At 35.7% G+C, this 14,440-nt stretch overlaps 1 protein-coding gene across 1 annotated transcript in view; it reads left to right on the forward strand.

The window, feature by feature from the left end:
• LOC102597816 (CHD3-type chromatin-remodeling factor PICKLE-like) overlaps nt 1–14,440 on the forward strand; it is a 71,726-nt gene that overhangs the window by 21,180 nt on the left and 36,106 nt on the right. The window contains exons 11-16 of the mRNA XM_006343451.2: nt 1,478–1,528; nt 1,624–1,723; nt 2,695–2,837; nt 2,913–3,010; nt 8,280–8,418; nt 8,518–8,687. Coding sequence (XP_006343513.1) covers nt 1,478–1,528; nt 1,624–1,723; nt 2,695–2,837; nt 2,913–3,010; nt 8,280–8,418; nt 8,518–8,687 — 701 coding nt within the window. The remainder of the gene's footprint in view (nt 1–1,477; nt 1,529–1,623; nt 1,724–2,694; nt 2,838–2,912; nt 3,011–8,279; nt 8,419–8,517; nt 8,688–14,440) is intronic.

Genomic DNA, 14,440 nt, shown 5'->3' on the forward strand with positions numbered 1-14,440 from the left:
GGTGTTTTAGACTTAGGAAAAATGACACCGCTTCAATTTAATTAAAACCAGAAATGACCCCTAAGTCCTCAAAAATAACTATCCATGCTGACCATGAGACCGCAATTGACGAACCGTGGATGGACCTAAGGCTGGGCACCGGACCGGAATGGGACCACCGGACCGGAACGAACCGGAACCGGACCGGAACGGGACGGTTTGACCGGGTTGTTGACCGGTACCGGGATGAACCGGACCGGAACTACCGGGATGGAGGCTCGGTTCCGTCCCGTCCCACTATATACCGGGATAGAACCGGGACGGACCGGAATGGACCGGAACGGAACGGGATGGGATAAACGGGACGGCACATATAGCTATTTCAAAAAATAATAATTATTTTTTGAGTTATTTTGAATTACGAAAATACGAATGTTTTTATTTTTCTAAGTTATATTAGTTTATAGTATTTAAGTTTTAAAATTTATAATAATTTTACTTAAGTTTATTTTAAAGATATTTTTTTTAATTTTTACGTATATAAGTTTGTAAGTTAAGTTTAATAAAGTTTTTTTTTTAGTTTTTGAGCTTATGTAGTTATGTTATAAGTTTTAAAGATTTGAATCTTTTCAAGTTTATAAGTTATTAAGTTATACTTATAACTTGTAAGTTAAATAACTTAAGTTTGTAATTTTAAAAAAATTAAATAAACAAAAAAGAAATGCTAATAAAAGTAAATAATGACAAAAATATTATTTTTTATTTTAATTAAAAATGATTTACCGGGACCGGATCGGTACCGGACCGGACCGGAACGGAACCGGAATGAACCGGGATGAACCGGTACCGGTATACCGGTACCAAATCATGGTACCGTTCCGTTCCGTGTACCGGTTCAATGTATCCCATCCCGTCCCGAATACTACTGGACCGGAACGAACCGGAATGGTACCGGAACGGACCGGAATGGTACCGGTACAACCCGTTCCGGTGCCCAGCCTTAGGTCAAGATAGTTTAACAGTGCATCTTGAAAAACTTTTTCAGAACTATAGCTGGTACTTAACTGGGATTTACAGACCAAACTGTAGAGAACTATAGCTGGTAATTAACTGGGATTTACAGACCATACTGTAGTAGAGTCTAGAGATAAATAGTATGTGTACTTTGAGATGGATGCAACTAGGGGTGTATGTCATGGTCGGTGGGCACTTTTTGGTGATTTTAATATCACCAGATATGTGGGAGAAAGAAAGGGCAACCAGAAGAACTAGTGACATGTTGAACTTCTCTAGATTATTGATGTCAGTATGTTTTGATTCTGCCATCTATCTAAAATAATCAACACACTTGCAACACTTCGTATTTCCGTAATAATTGTTTCATTCAAATAGACAAGAACGAGGTTTTTTGACATGCAAAAACTGACTTGCATAAGGACACACGTCTTTGTTCTTTCTTTCTGTTGGCTGTAGTAATTATTTTTTCTATGCCTTTCAGAACAATCTGGATGAACTTTTCATGCTGATGCACTTCCTTGATGCTGGGAAGGTCAGCCCCACAACATGTTTCTAGCAAAACATACAGAACTTATTTACTTGTTGAGTTATCATGTGATGTTTTATGGGACCTGATGTCAAATGCAGTTTGGTAGCTTGGAGGAATTCCAGCAAGAGTTTGCGGACATTAGTCAGGAGGAACAGGTTTCAAGACTTCATAAAATGCTGGCACCTCATCTGCTCAGAAGTACGATTCTGAAACTTTTTCCTGTGTTTGTCTTTGAATATTTGTTAGTTTGATGATATCTATTGATGAAATGTACATTTTTTCTACTTTTCCTTGGTATAGTTCGTCATAATTTTCTCTAATGATTTCTTCATGTCATACTAGCTATATCCTTGTAAAGGCCTCTTTCCAAATTGTAATATAGATACTGTAGTAACATGAAGCTTTTCATTGTGAACACAAACTTCTGGGGTTTGTCTTTACTGTAAACTATGCCTTATCGTGTTTACACCCTCCCAGGGGAAATAGTTGGTAATAGAATAAGCATTGGCAATTTGTAATTATTCAACTAGGATATGTCAAATTTCTCCTTTATCATGTCATTAGAAACTCTAATTTGGTAGAGCTTTTGCCTCCTCCTAAATCAGCTGCCTATATTCATATGACTTGAGGTAGCACTCTCTCTTGATTATCTTTATTGGTCCAACATACGCAACTGATTGGGACTATATGAGTTATGATTGAGCTTCTTACAGTTCACATATGTTTTCAACAAAACGGAGGGAACTTATGAAGAAAAAAGTAATCCCAGCATGTAAATTCTTTGTTGGTGTTGGCCATAGAAATCAAAGATTTTTTACTTTATTTGAAAATTTTGAAGATGGTATTGTGTTTTGGTTATATTTTTTTACAAGGGAGAGGAGGGCATTTTATTTGGATTTATAAAGATGGAGTTGGAAAACAGGTTATAGGTTTTTCAAATTTGGAATCCAACTTCAAGTTGAATTTGGAATTTTCATGGCCAAACACTGATTTTCAATAAAGTGGAAATTATTTCTGAAAAAATGAATAATTTTATGACTAAACAGGTCCTTAGTGTAACTCAGTTTATTTTTGTAGAGATTCACGAGGCAGTAGATTGTTTCAAGAAACATGAATTTAGGTAACTTACATCTATTTAAAATATTATTGTTGCATGTTTGATATTTCAGGACTCAAGAAAGATGTCATGACAGAGCTGCCTCCTAAAAAGGAACTCATTTTACGTGTGGAACTGAGTAGCGAACAGAAAGAATATTACAAAGCTATTCTGACTCGTAACTTCCAGATACTGACTCGCAAGGGAGGTGCTCAGGTGGGCCAATTTCTTGTCTGAGATACCTTTATGCCACAATAGGAATTCTGACCTCACCGGATATTTGTGTATCAGATTTCGCTTATAAATGTGGTGATGGAGCTGCGCAAGCTTTGCTGTCATCCATTTATGTTAGAAGGTGTTGAGCCAGAGGACAATGATGAGTTTACCAAGTATGTCATGTTTCTTGATAGTCAACTATATGATTGTTAATACTTGTTTCCGAAGATTGAGTTGTCGAGATTTTTCGTAAGGGATCTTTTTCTTTTTGAGTATCTCTTTTGGTTATGCAAAGTTTTGTTTTACCCTCTGTAATTCTAGTCACATTAAATATCATATGCAATGCTTCAAAATGGCTGTTTTAAGTCAATTGTTGGTAGAACTGCACATAATCTCTTATATTTATAGGTAAATTAAAGTTTTTTTTGACAAAAAAAATTGAAGTTTAATTCTTACTATTTCTCAAAAAGGGAAATTCCATGGGTGAATGTGATGTTGATAAAATCCCACTTAAGCCCTGAAGCTAAGGTGCAAACGCACATTGAGTTTGTCTCACTTAGGTGGAGCGTTAGGATAGGCACCAAATCAATTATTGCTATGCCCGTGAGCTCCAAGTTGAAGAGTGAACCATTAAGCAGTAAGTATAACTAGCAAAGCAATAGTCCTTGTTAAGGCCAAGTTATGGATGTATATTTAGTGAAAGGAATGAAACCTAAACAATTTTGTATGATAAAAACAGTGATTAATGTGTATTAGAAAGATAAAACGACATCTTTGCATATAAAATTTGAGATTCAAAATTGTGTTTGAACTTGATTGTTATAGTTTTTGCTTCATGTATCTTATTTATTGTCGACTTTTCAATTCCTTGATCCATATAATTATTGTATATGTATCACTTCTTCCATTTCCTTTTATATGTAGGTGTTTGACTAGACATGCAGTTTAAAAAATAAAGAATTTTGGCACATACAAAGACTTGTGTCTTAAGCATGCCATGCCATTTTTATGGATATAAAGAGAATGCTATTAAGGGTAAGATGAGAAGTTTAAAGTACAGGAGTTTCCAAATTAACAGAAGTATCAATTCTTTTGGAATAGTCTAAAAAGGAAAGAGTACCATATAAAATAAAACACAGGGAGTTGCTACTTTTTTGTATCTTTTTATATGTTTTCTTCATCTACGTCTTTCTTCATTAAAGTTTAAAGTTTGAATAGAACATTGATGCCTTTGGCAACACTTGGTGAGTGGAATTTGGCATTGTTAGTAAGGGCTGAGAGTGGAGTAGGGGTGATATGGGAGGAGGGGAAGGTTCTCCCTTGAACTATAAAAGGGCAGATGTAGAAGGAGGCTACAAATTTTTGCTGATGTTCACAAACCTCAAAAACATTGTCAAATTAGAGAGGGTGATAGCAGCCTGGGAGGGGTGAAAGACATGTAGGATCGAGGGTTGGGGGAGGAGCTGTGGCGGGCAAACAATTGGAAGGGGAAAAGTTGGATGGGGATGAGGGTGGTGAGGAAAGTGAAAGGTCGTCCTAGAGGTGGTGGTGCGCGGTGGCTGCTTTTTTGTAGGGGAAGAGAAGATGAGTGGAAGTTAAACTTGAGATAGTAGATAACTATGAATTTTTTCTCGTTCTATTTCTCTCATTTCTTTTTGGGTCATGTTACAATAAGAATATGAATAGTATATAGAATCCTACTTGGATAAAGGTTTTAATATAGTGTCTATACATAGAGTTCAGTGTGATAATGTAGATACACAATTAAATAAAATATTTTTCTTTGATATTTCTCACATGGTATCAGAGCCAAGTTGAGAAGCATCCGGGACAAACAAAGCCATTATCGTGCATCTTTCTGCTGACTCCTCAAATCTGATATGCATAGTTCCACTTTCATCAGTTTTGTGCGAAAACCAATACCACTAAGTGGTCTAGTATCTCCCTGCGACCAAACCCCAAATAGTGCTGCCACAAACTGACCTCCCATGCGCCACCCAAAAGGTTGTCACCTCCAGCGAGATCTGATCGTGCACCAACAAGTGAGCCTTTTCTAGCCAATTTATGCGATTTTCTTGTGGAGATTTACTCGTCTCTTGATTTCGAGATGACCTATACACTTAATACCACATTTTGAGCACATCTCGACGAGAATCACTTTTCTTAATGCCTTCTTACAATTGGACATTTGGAATGCTTTTCTCCACGGTAATCTTGAGGAAGAAGTTTATATGGAGCAACCACCTAGTTTTATTGCTCAAGGGGGAGTCTAATAGCTTCGTATATCGGTCGTACTGGGCACTCTATGGTCTGAAATATCCTAAAGCATGGTTTGGGAAAGTCCAGGTCATTAATTCAAGAGTTCGGCATGACTTGTTGTGGAGTTGATTACTCTATGTTTCATCGACATTCTACACCAAATTGGTGTATTTATTTGGTTACTTATGTTGATGATATTGTTATCACCAACAATGATCAGGATGGTATAACTAATTTGAAGCGACATCTCTTTTCGCATTTCTAAGAGTAAATACCTCGACCGATTGAAGTATTTCTAGGTATTGAGGTTGGTTAGTCCAAATTAGGTATTATTATTTCGCGACACAAGTATGCCTTAGACATTCTCAAGGAGGCATGAATGATGGGATGTAGACCCAATGACACCCCTATGGATCTGTATGCTTAACTCATGCTAGGATAGGGGGAGCCACTTAGGGATCCTGGAAGGTATAAGCGTCTGGTTGGAAAGGTGAATTATCTCACATTAACTAGACTTGACATATGTTTTCTGGCGAGTGTTGTAAGTCAGTTTATCTTCTGGAGGTAGTCATTGGGATGTTATTGTTTATATTCTGCAATATAAAGTTAGCTCTAGGTAAAGGACTACTCTTCGAGGATCGAGGACATGAGCAGATCATTGGACATATAGACGCCGATTGATTATGATCATCCTCTGATAAAATGTTCTACATCTAAATATTGTGCTTTAGTAGGAGGTAATTTGGTGTCCTAGAAGAGTATGAAACATAGTGTGGTTGCTCGATTCGATGCAAAAGCAGAATATTGAGCAATGTCTATAACAACTTCTGAAAGACTAAATGCCCTCCAAAGGAAGTTTGTTTTACCTGGTTGGTAACTTGGTATGCAGAAAGGCTTGTCTAACTCATGAGGCTTTATAGAAAGGGGCTAGCAGTTTTTCTTCTCAAGATGTGGTGTATGTGAGCAAGAAGCAAAAGTTAATGACCATCTATTCCTTCATTGTAAGACATCTATGTGCCTATGTAACATGTTTTTATGTTTGTTAGGAGTTAACTGGGTGATGCCCAACACAATGATGGAACTTCTAAGCAGTTGGAAAGGTATTGGAAACAAAGGAAGAAAAAAATGCTGATGGAGAACTATCCCAGCAGGCATATGATGGACTCTTTGGAAAGAAATGAGTTCAAGGTGTTTTGATGGACACAAGACTAATTTAGAGAAGATTATTAAGCCTTTTGTTTTTTGGTGTAAATAGAATCTAATAGGGTTGGTAGTAGAATTTGTTGATTTTATAGGAAACAACAACAACGACAACAACATACCCAGTGAAATCCCACTTGGGAGGGTAGAATGTACATAGACCTTATCACTACCTCTTAGAGGTAGTGATGTTGTTTAAAGACCCTCGACACAAAGGCAGCAATCACAGATACAAAGAAGAAAATATAGAAAGTCACAAGGAAACAGTGCCAAGTCTACTAGAGGGGAGCAACAACAACAAGGAAGTAGTGCAATAATCGAAACACAATAAACAACATACTAGGATAGAGTATTAAAACAATATTAAATAATGATAGATATAAAAAACAAGAACTATAATGATACAACTAGTATAATGGCATACACCAAACATCTAGTCTTATCACCTCTCTTCAATACTTTTTTGGTCTACCCTTGCCCCCTCTCGTACGCTCTACAACCAACCTCTCGCAGCTCCTCACTGGTGCATCCACATATCTCCTATTCACATGCTTAAACCATGTCAGTCTCTCTTCTCTCACCTTATTTCAAATATCCCTATTTCTAATCTTATCGCTCCTAGTAAGACCACACATCCAACTCAGCATCCTTATCTCTGCAACATGCATTTGTTGAACATGCGAGTTCTTGACTGGCCAACACTCCACCCTATATAACAATGTTAGTCTAACCACCACTTTATAGAACTTACCTTTGAGTTTTAGTGATACCTTTTTATCACACAAGATTCCAGAGGCAAGCCTTCTCTTCATCCATGCCGCACCAATACAATGTGTGATATCTTCGTCGATGTCCCCACTCCCCTGGAGTATAGATCCAAGGTACTTGAATCCATCTCTATTTGGGTACTTTGTGTGTCAAGCCTCACTTCCACGCCTTCCTCATGCATCGCCTCACTAAATTTACACTCCACATACTTTGTCTCTTGGTCCTGCTCAACCTGAACCCTTTAGTCTCCAAAGTTTGTCTCCACACCTCCAGCTTCACATTAACTCCATTGTGCGTTTCATCAATCAGTACTATGTCATCCACAAATAAATGTAAGTTTCCAATTCATCATTTTTTGGATGATTAACTTTTTGGAGTGAATATAAAGTTGCCCTTTTCTAAAAAAAAAAAACTTGTGAGCTAGTTTGAATTAAACAATTGCTAAGAGAACTAAAATTTGGAGAAATCAGTCAGATGGAACTTGTGTGTGATAACCAAGAGGCCCTTCATATCTCATCAAATCTGGTATTTAATGAGAGGACAAAGCACATTGAGATTGATTGCCACTTTGTCAGAGAAAATATACTCTTAGGAGATATTGTTATAAAATTTGTGAAATAGAGTGATCAACTTGCAGATATCTTCATCAAGTCCCTTGCCGGTCCTCATATTAAGCTCGACACTTATGACTTGTATGCCCCAGCTTGAGGGGGAGTGTTGGAATAGAAATAGTATAAAGAATCCTACTTAGATAAGGATTGTAATGTATTGTCTATAAATAGGGCTCAGTGTAATAATGTTGATACCTCGTTCAATAATATTTTTCTTTTATATTTCTCACAGGTCAGAATGTTCTGTCTTTATTTTTTCAGTCGCTTACTTTCTCTGCATTCTGATGTGCCCAATCTCCCTTGAAGTGACATTTAAAATTCTTGTATTTCCTTGTGATACCATCAAAACTATGACTGAAGTGCAACCTTAGGAAGAAAATCTTTTTTTCTTCTGACCTGAGGGATCAAAGTGGAGTTACATGTTGTCAGTTGCCCTTAAGTGGAATTATCCATATATTGAAATTGCAAGTGTTATGCCAATTCTCAACAGTGTGACTCTTGATGACCTGGGGAACATGAAAGGTTCCTTAGTTTAAGAAAGTTCATTGTGCTCTTTCTGTTGACCTTTTATAAATCTGCTCTATGGCTTATTTTTATTTGACAGACAGCTGCTGGAATCATCTGGAAAATTGCAACTTCTGGACAAGATGATGGTTAGGCTGAAAGAACAAGGTCACAGAGTTCTTATATATTCTCAATTTCAGCATATGCTTGATTTGCTGGAAGACTACTGTAATTATAGGGTATGGACTCAAACAAGTTCACTAAATTATTTTTTAAATCTAGTTCAATGTCTGTCTTCACTATTTGGAGTTTGACACACTTGCAAGTTAACTTTTCAGAAATGGCAATATGAACGGATTGATGGAAAAGTTGGCGGAGCTGAGAGACAAATCCGAATTGATCGATTTAATGCTAAGAATTCTTCAAGATTTTGTTTCTTGCTTTCAACAAGGGCAGGGGGTTTAGGAATAAACCTTGCAACTGCTGATACAGTAATTATTTATGACAGGTAATTTTATTGTTCCACTGGATCATCTCTATACCTCAAAAGTGGCTGCTTTACTGCTTTAGATGGAAATCTTTTCATAATTGTGGGAACCTGAATACACCCGTGTGAGGTTTTCCTCCTTGGGTCATTGGAATTAGCTATTTAAGAAGCATCATCCTCGAATGATGGCTTTTGTCCCAAAATAAGAAAATTGATTTCTTAACCTCCTGAATAAAATCTTAGTCAATTTTCTGAGGGCTAATAGGTAAAACTCTAAATTTTACAAAACTTAATCGTGCTGAGCAGGTCTCCATCTTTCTTTCTCTCTATCAGCTGTTTTGTAGAAACTGAAAGTACCTTCTTCTCCTTCTTTGTATCTACTCTTTCTACAAACTGTAATTTTCTTAATAAAGTTTTTCAGTCTTAGGGCTAGCAATGCAAGGGATACAACATTATTATCCTTTCCTAAAGCTAAACTATTCTGTATCTTGTTTTAAAAAGTATTTTGAGTGACCACTGTAATTGCACTTTCCCTTTTCAATCCAACAACAACAACTTAACCAGTGTAATCCATTTGCATTCCCTCTTTCTTATTGTTATATTGTAATTGACCTATATCATTTTTTCTTGCATATTTGATTCACCCTTGCCATGCCAATTTGACTAGCTTTTTGCTTGTAGCGCTGTGGATCAAAAGTCATGTTACTCATTTCGTAATCTAGGATCATAGGTGCATTTCCAAAGTCAACTGAGACAAACTCTCCTATGCCTCTTTAGTGAAGTTTTTTGTCCACTTTGTGTCAATTCTAGATATGAACTTTGATTCAGTTGTGTGCTCGTTTAAATCTTGCTTAGTCAATGGGAGAATTAGTTCCACATTATGAAACTCTGGGAGCACCTCATTAATAGGAGGATACTGCATGCACCAAATTGTTCCATTATTTTTTGATAATCGAGAAATCCCCAAGAGCCAATTGGGCATAGTTCAAAATACGATGGATAATGCCCCCTTTTATACTCTTCTCAATTTAAACTCTAGGCTTTTGTTTGTGTTAGGATTCGGACTCGTGAAGATGTACTCAAACCACACATCGCTCGTGCTCATACCACTAGGCCAAAGCCTTGTGGTCGTTGCACCAAATGGTGTGTGGTAGGCTTTTGTTTGGTTCCTGTTATTCTTCCCAAATTCTGTCCGAGAAACTAAATATCATGCGTTTCCTTGAAAACCCTAGGGAGGCATGACCAAACCATTTTCGACCAACTCAGGTAAAGAAGCAAGTGGAATCTCGCCGATTTACTTTCTTTGTATTACCTCACATTATCCATTCTTGTCCTACTATCCCTTAGCTAGTAAAAACACTATTTTCTACCTTTTTCCTAATCATATATCATATATATATATAAAAGAGAACCCTAGGTCCGCCTACGTGGCGCCACCACAAACCAAGATTCCCTTTTAATTTATTTATTTCCAAAACTAGCCTTCCCCTTTAATGAAAAGTTGTGACTTTTATGAAAAGTTGCGACTTTTATGAAAAATTGTGATTTTTATGAAGAGTTGCGACTTTTATGAAAAGTTGTGAGTTTTATGAAAGGTTGTGACCTTTCCGAAGGGTTGTAACTTTTTCGAAGAGTTGTGACCTTTCCGATAAGACACAATAAGCATTTGTTCACACTACCCTTTGTTGTCTATAAATAGAGGGATTTCCTTTCATTTTAAAACAACGAAAATTCTGTGCTTATTCTTCTTCTTTTGCACAATTAATTTTTTGTGTACTTTGCTCCTGTTGAGTGGCCCACTAACACCATTGTTTTTATATCAATATACTGGTGAATAGAATCTGTCATCCTGAGAGGATCTATTCCTTTAAACCTTGGGTACTAGAGGGTAATAATTTCCTTAAAGGGACACTGTGCATTCAGTGGGCTCGATTTTTTCCTTTCTGTTTCATTCTATTGTTATAGATCCTGATATGTTTTTTTTACAATCATTAATTTATGCTTATGATGTTAATTGTTGTTTTTGAGTGTATGTTTTAAACTTTACTGTTTATGTTTTTGCAAAGTTATTGTTATAAGTATTTGTTAGTTCAGATTAAATAACATACGTTAATTGAGTATTCACACAAGTTTTCTCTGCTGAAATTGTTGAAGGTACAATTAAAAAATTCCTTAAAGATCTATACTACCATCTCTTGAAGACAAAATTCGAATTTGGTATGCCATTATAAGGACATAAAGACCTTAAAAACTTTATCACCCCTTGATGTGTGAAGTGAACCAGGAAAAGAAGACAAGAATTAATAAACTTTTAACATGGATTGAAGGATGTGCCGGATGACCTATAGAGGAATATGACTAGGCTGGAGCCTCTTTTAATCTCAAAGACATAGATAGCTACATAACAAAATTAATTGCTCATATTCAATATGAAGTATGGTCCTATGTGGTTTGCGAGCTATTGCATAGGAGTGGGGGTTTTACCCTGTGCGCACCCAAAGGGTAGCGGCTACGGGTTTCCCTTGTCATAAAAAAATTTTCAATATGAAGTATGGACAGATTCTCAAGTTTACTGTAGGTTGTAAATACTTTTCTTGAAGTAATAAATGTGTTTCTCGACATTGCGATTAGAATAGAAGTGTAGTTTCAAATTGAACTCTGTCACTCTGGTATGTTTATTTTAAAGAAACACCCAAACAAACTGAATAGTTTTGTGTAATATTTTTTCTTATCAAGTATATATAATAAGTTGAATTTTTGTCCAATATGATACATTCTCCCTTTAATTTTCAATTTTAATAATTACTTATGATACTTTTAAATTGGGAACTTTAAATGATATATGTAAAGCAAAGGTAGGACTGAACTTTCTACACTTTAAAATTAGAATATTTGTTCACTTTTTTCAGCCATTTAAAATTTATTTATCCCTTCACCAACGATTATTTATTTATTAGAAAATTTAATATCTCAGGTTGATATTCATTTGATTCCCCAAAAATATCAAATAGTAGACTTCCCGGAAGCAAAAGAATAAATTATAAAATCAGATTAAAGATGATTGATTGAAGGATCGATGATAAGATATTATAATTATCATTTTCCATTACGTTATTTATGTTCGTTACTATGTAATCTTGTATGTAAGATAATATAATGTTTTAGTTTTAATGACCGATAGATTTTAAGTATTATTTTATAAATTCCGTGATATTTAATTCCCGCGCGAGGCGCGAGTAATTTTACTAGTTATATATTAAAACTTCATTTTATATACCTCTTGTCTTCTTTACCAAAACATTTATGCTTTCTATTCTGTGACCCATACTTTCATTGAGACTAGGAATTGTTTTTTCCTTTTGGGGATAAATAATCCCGGAAATTATATTTTGGAAAATGAAAAGAGTATCAAGGTAAAATCCCAGAAATATCAAGAATCATATCCTTCAGATTCATTTATTTTCCTCTCCTTTTCCTTCTATCCTCGATATCCTACATGTTTTTGTCTCAAAAAAAAATTGTGGCCTTTTTCCTTCACACTACTTCCTTCCATTATCTTACTATCTATAGTAGTTGAATTATTCTATCTTTGATTTTTTTAGGTGACACTCCTACAATTATCTTGATTTACATGTTTTTCCGTTCGTCCATAGTGACGCTATCTTCTCTTTTCATTTCGCTTGTCAACTCCACACCTTAGAATTACTCTTTATTTAGAACTAGTTTTATGCCATCCCATGCATTTAGAACTAGTTTTCAACGGGCTCTGGCTATAATAATGAGTGGAAGGTTGGATAATCCCTTTCATGTCGTTTAAAAATGGAACATTAAAGAAAGTCTATTGGCTTCACTGGAGACCATATCATAATTAGCATTTAACTGCAGAGAAGAGATTGCTTCCAACTCGTTTTAATCTGAAAGGATAAAAAAATTGCTTCCAATTCGTTTTAATCTGAAAGGATAAAAAGATCCTCCGGAAAACATTCTCAATTTCACGGAAAGCTCACCATTTTGTGAAACATTACCACTCACTTTTTCTTGTCTTGAGTTAAATAATTGAGTATTTGACATCATGACATGCAGATAAAGAGATTATTCTCACAATTTGTAATAATTTTTTTTTTTCTCACTTGATTAAACAATGAAAAGTACGTCTGTCCTTATGCCCACTCCTTTACTACTGATGTTTCTACTGATGTTTCTTGTAATTGTGAGTCAATCAACTATGCCCTAATCCTAGTTTAGTTGGGGAGGCTGTATGAACCATTGTGTCCATCCACTCTATTCAGATTCTTTTTGTTCCAGCATTAAATATAAATCAAATTATGGTGATCTAAAAGATGTTCTCTAGATCTCATTCTTATCACTACACATACATCAAATCTTTAACTAGAATAAACGGACTCGCGAAAAGCACCAAATTTAATCGAAGTATATTACAACAACTCGGCCTTAATCTTCAAAGTTGATGTCATGCATAGGTTCTGTTCTTAGCTAAGTCTGCATTGATTTTGGAGGATTATAGGCTTTTTAAACAACTTCCTTCATTTTAGGTTTACCTTATGCTCTTTTATCATGTTCAATCATCATATATAGATTTGTTACATCTAGATATATGTATAGGATATAGGCAAATTATTTCAAGTGACATTTTCTCATTTTACCCCTCTGTGTGTGCTACTTGTAGTATTTGTCGTTTGTGATCATTACTAATCCTATCTATTCTCCTATGACCGCACATCCATCTTAACATCCACATTCGACAACATTTATTTTTTTCTTAGGACTTAAAGGCCCAACATGCTCTCCAATAAAACATTATTAGAGCAAGCAGTGTTCTTATGCTCACCACTCAATCACAATTGTTAGCTTTAAGTAACTTTTAAATTTCTCACTTCTTTATTTGTCATTGTTAGTTTAGAGTATTTGCTTTCATTGGCTTAGCTTTATGGTTCAACTTTTGCTTCATATCTACTAGAAGTTGGTTCCCAGATTTATGCGAAGATTAGTAAGTTTGTCATTTTTGTAAGTGGGTCTAATTGAGGTTTTAACTTCATTCTATTCATTTTAGACTTTGGTCTGTCTTCATGGCTGACTTCAGAACAAATGAATGAGTATAAATAATATGTATATTTTGTCCTTGTAGGCCTTTGCGAAGCTTCACACTAATGAATAAGCCCCTTTTCTTGGGCTTACCTCCTCCCTCACCCTTATTTGCCAAACTTTCAGCTTTCCGATCCACCAATGAATAAGCCCCTTTTCTTGGGCTTACCTCAACCCTTTTCTCTCAGTTGACTTGTCTATATAGTTCCATTGTTTTCCTCTTCGTTCAGTTCCAACTTCCTTCTCTTGCTCTTGTCCATGCCATTTCCTATTCTTCAACTCAATGACACTTTCCATTAATATCTTTTAAATCGAACTTTCAAAAATCGACGTGGATAAGCATTTTAAATATATTCCTAATCATCTTTTTCACCCTACACATGTGCCCTTTAATTGGACCCAGAAAAGTTTGCTGCCTCTCCATTGTTATCCCATACCTTTCGGCAGCATAAGTTGAATGGCCTTCCTACCAATAATGTTATCTCCGCATCCATCCTTTACTACATTTCCATTTCATTCTCCATTGATCAAGGAACAATACTTGTTAGAAATTAAGTGTTAGTATTGGAATATAGAGTATAGAGCTGTTATGTTCTTATATGAGAGAATTTTTTTCGATAATTGAGAATTTTGTTCTAGTTTCAAAATTCGGTGCATAACCTGCTCGTTTA

Source organism: Solanum tuberosum, unplaced genomic scaffold (assembly GCF_000226075.1).
Source record: "Solanum tuberosum cultivar DM 1-3 516 R44 unplaced genomic scaffold, SolTub_3.0 scf00045, whole genome shotgun sequence".
Taxonomy (NCBI): domain Eukaryota; kingdom Viridiplantae; phylum Streptophyta; class Magnoliopsida; order Solanales; family Solanaceae; genus Solanum; species Solanum tuberosum.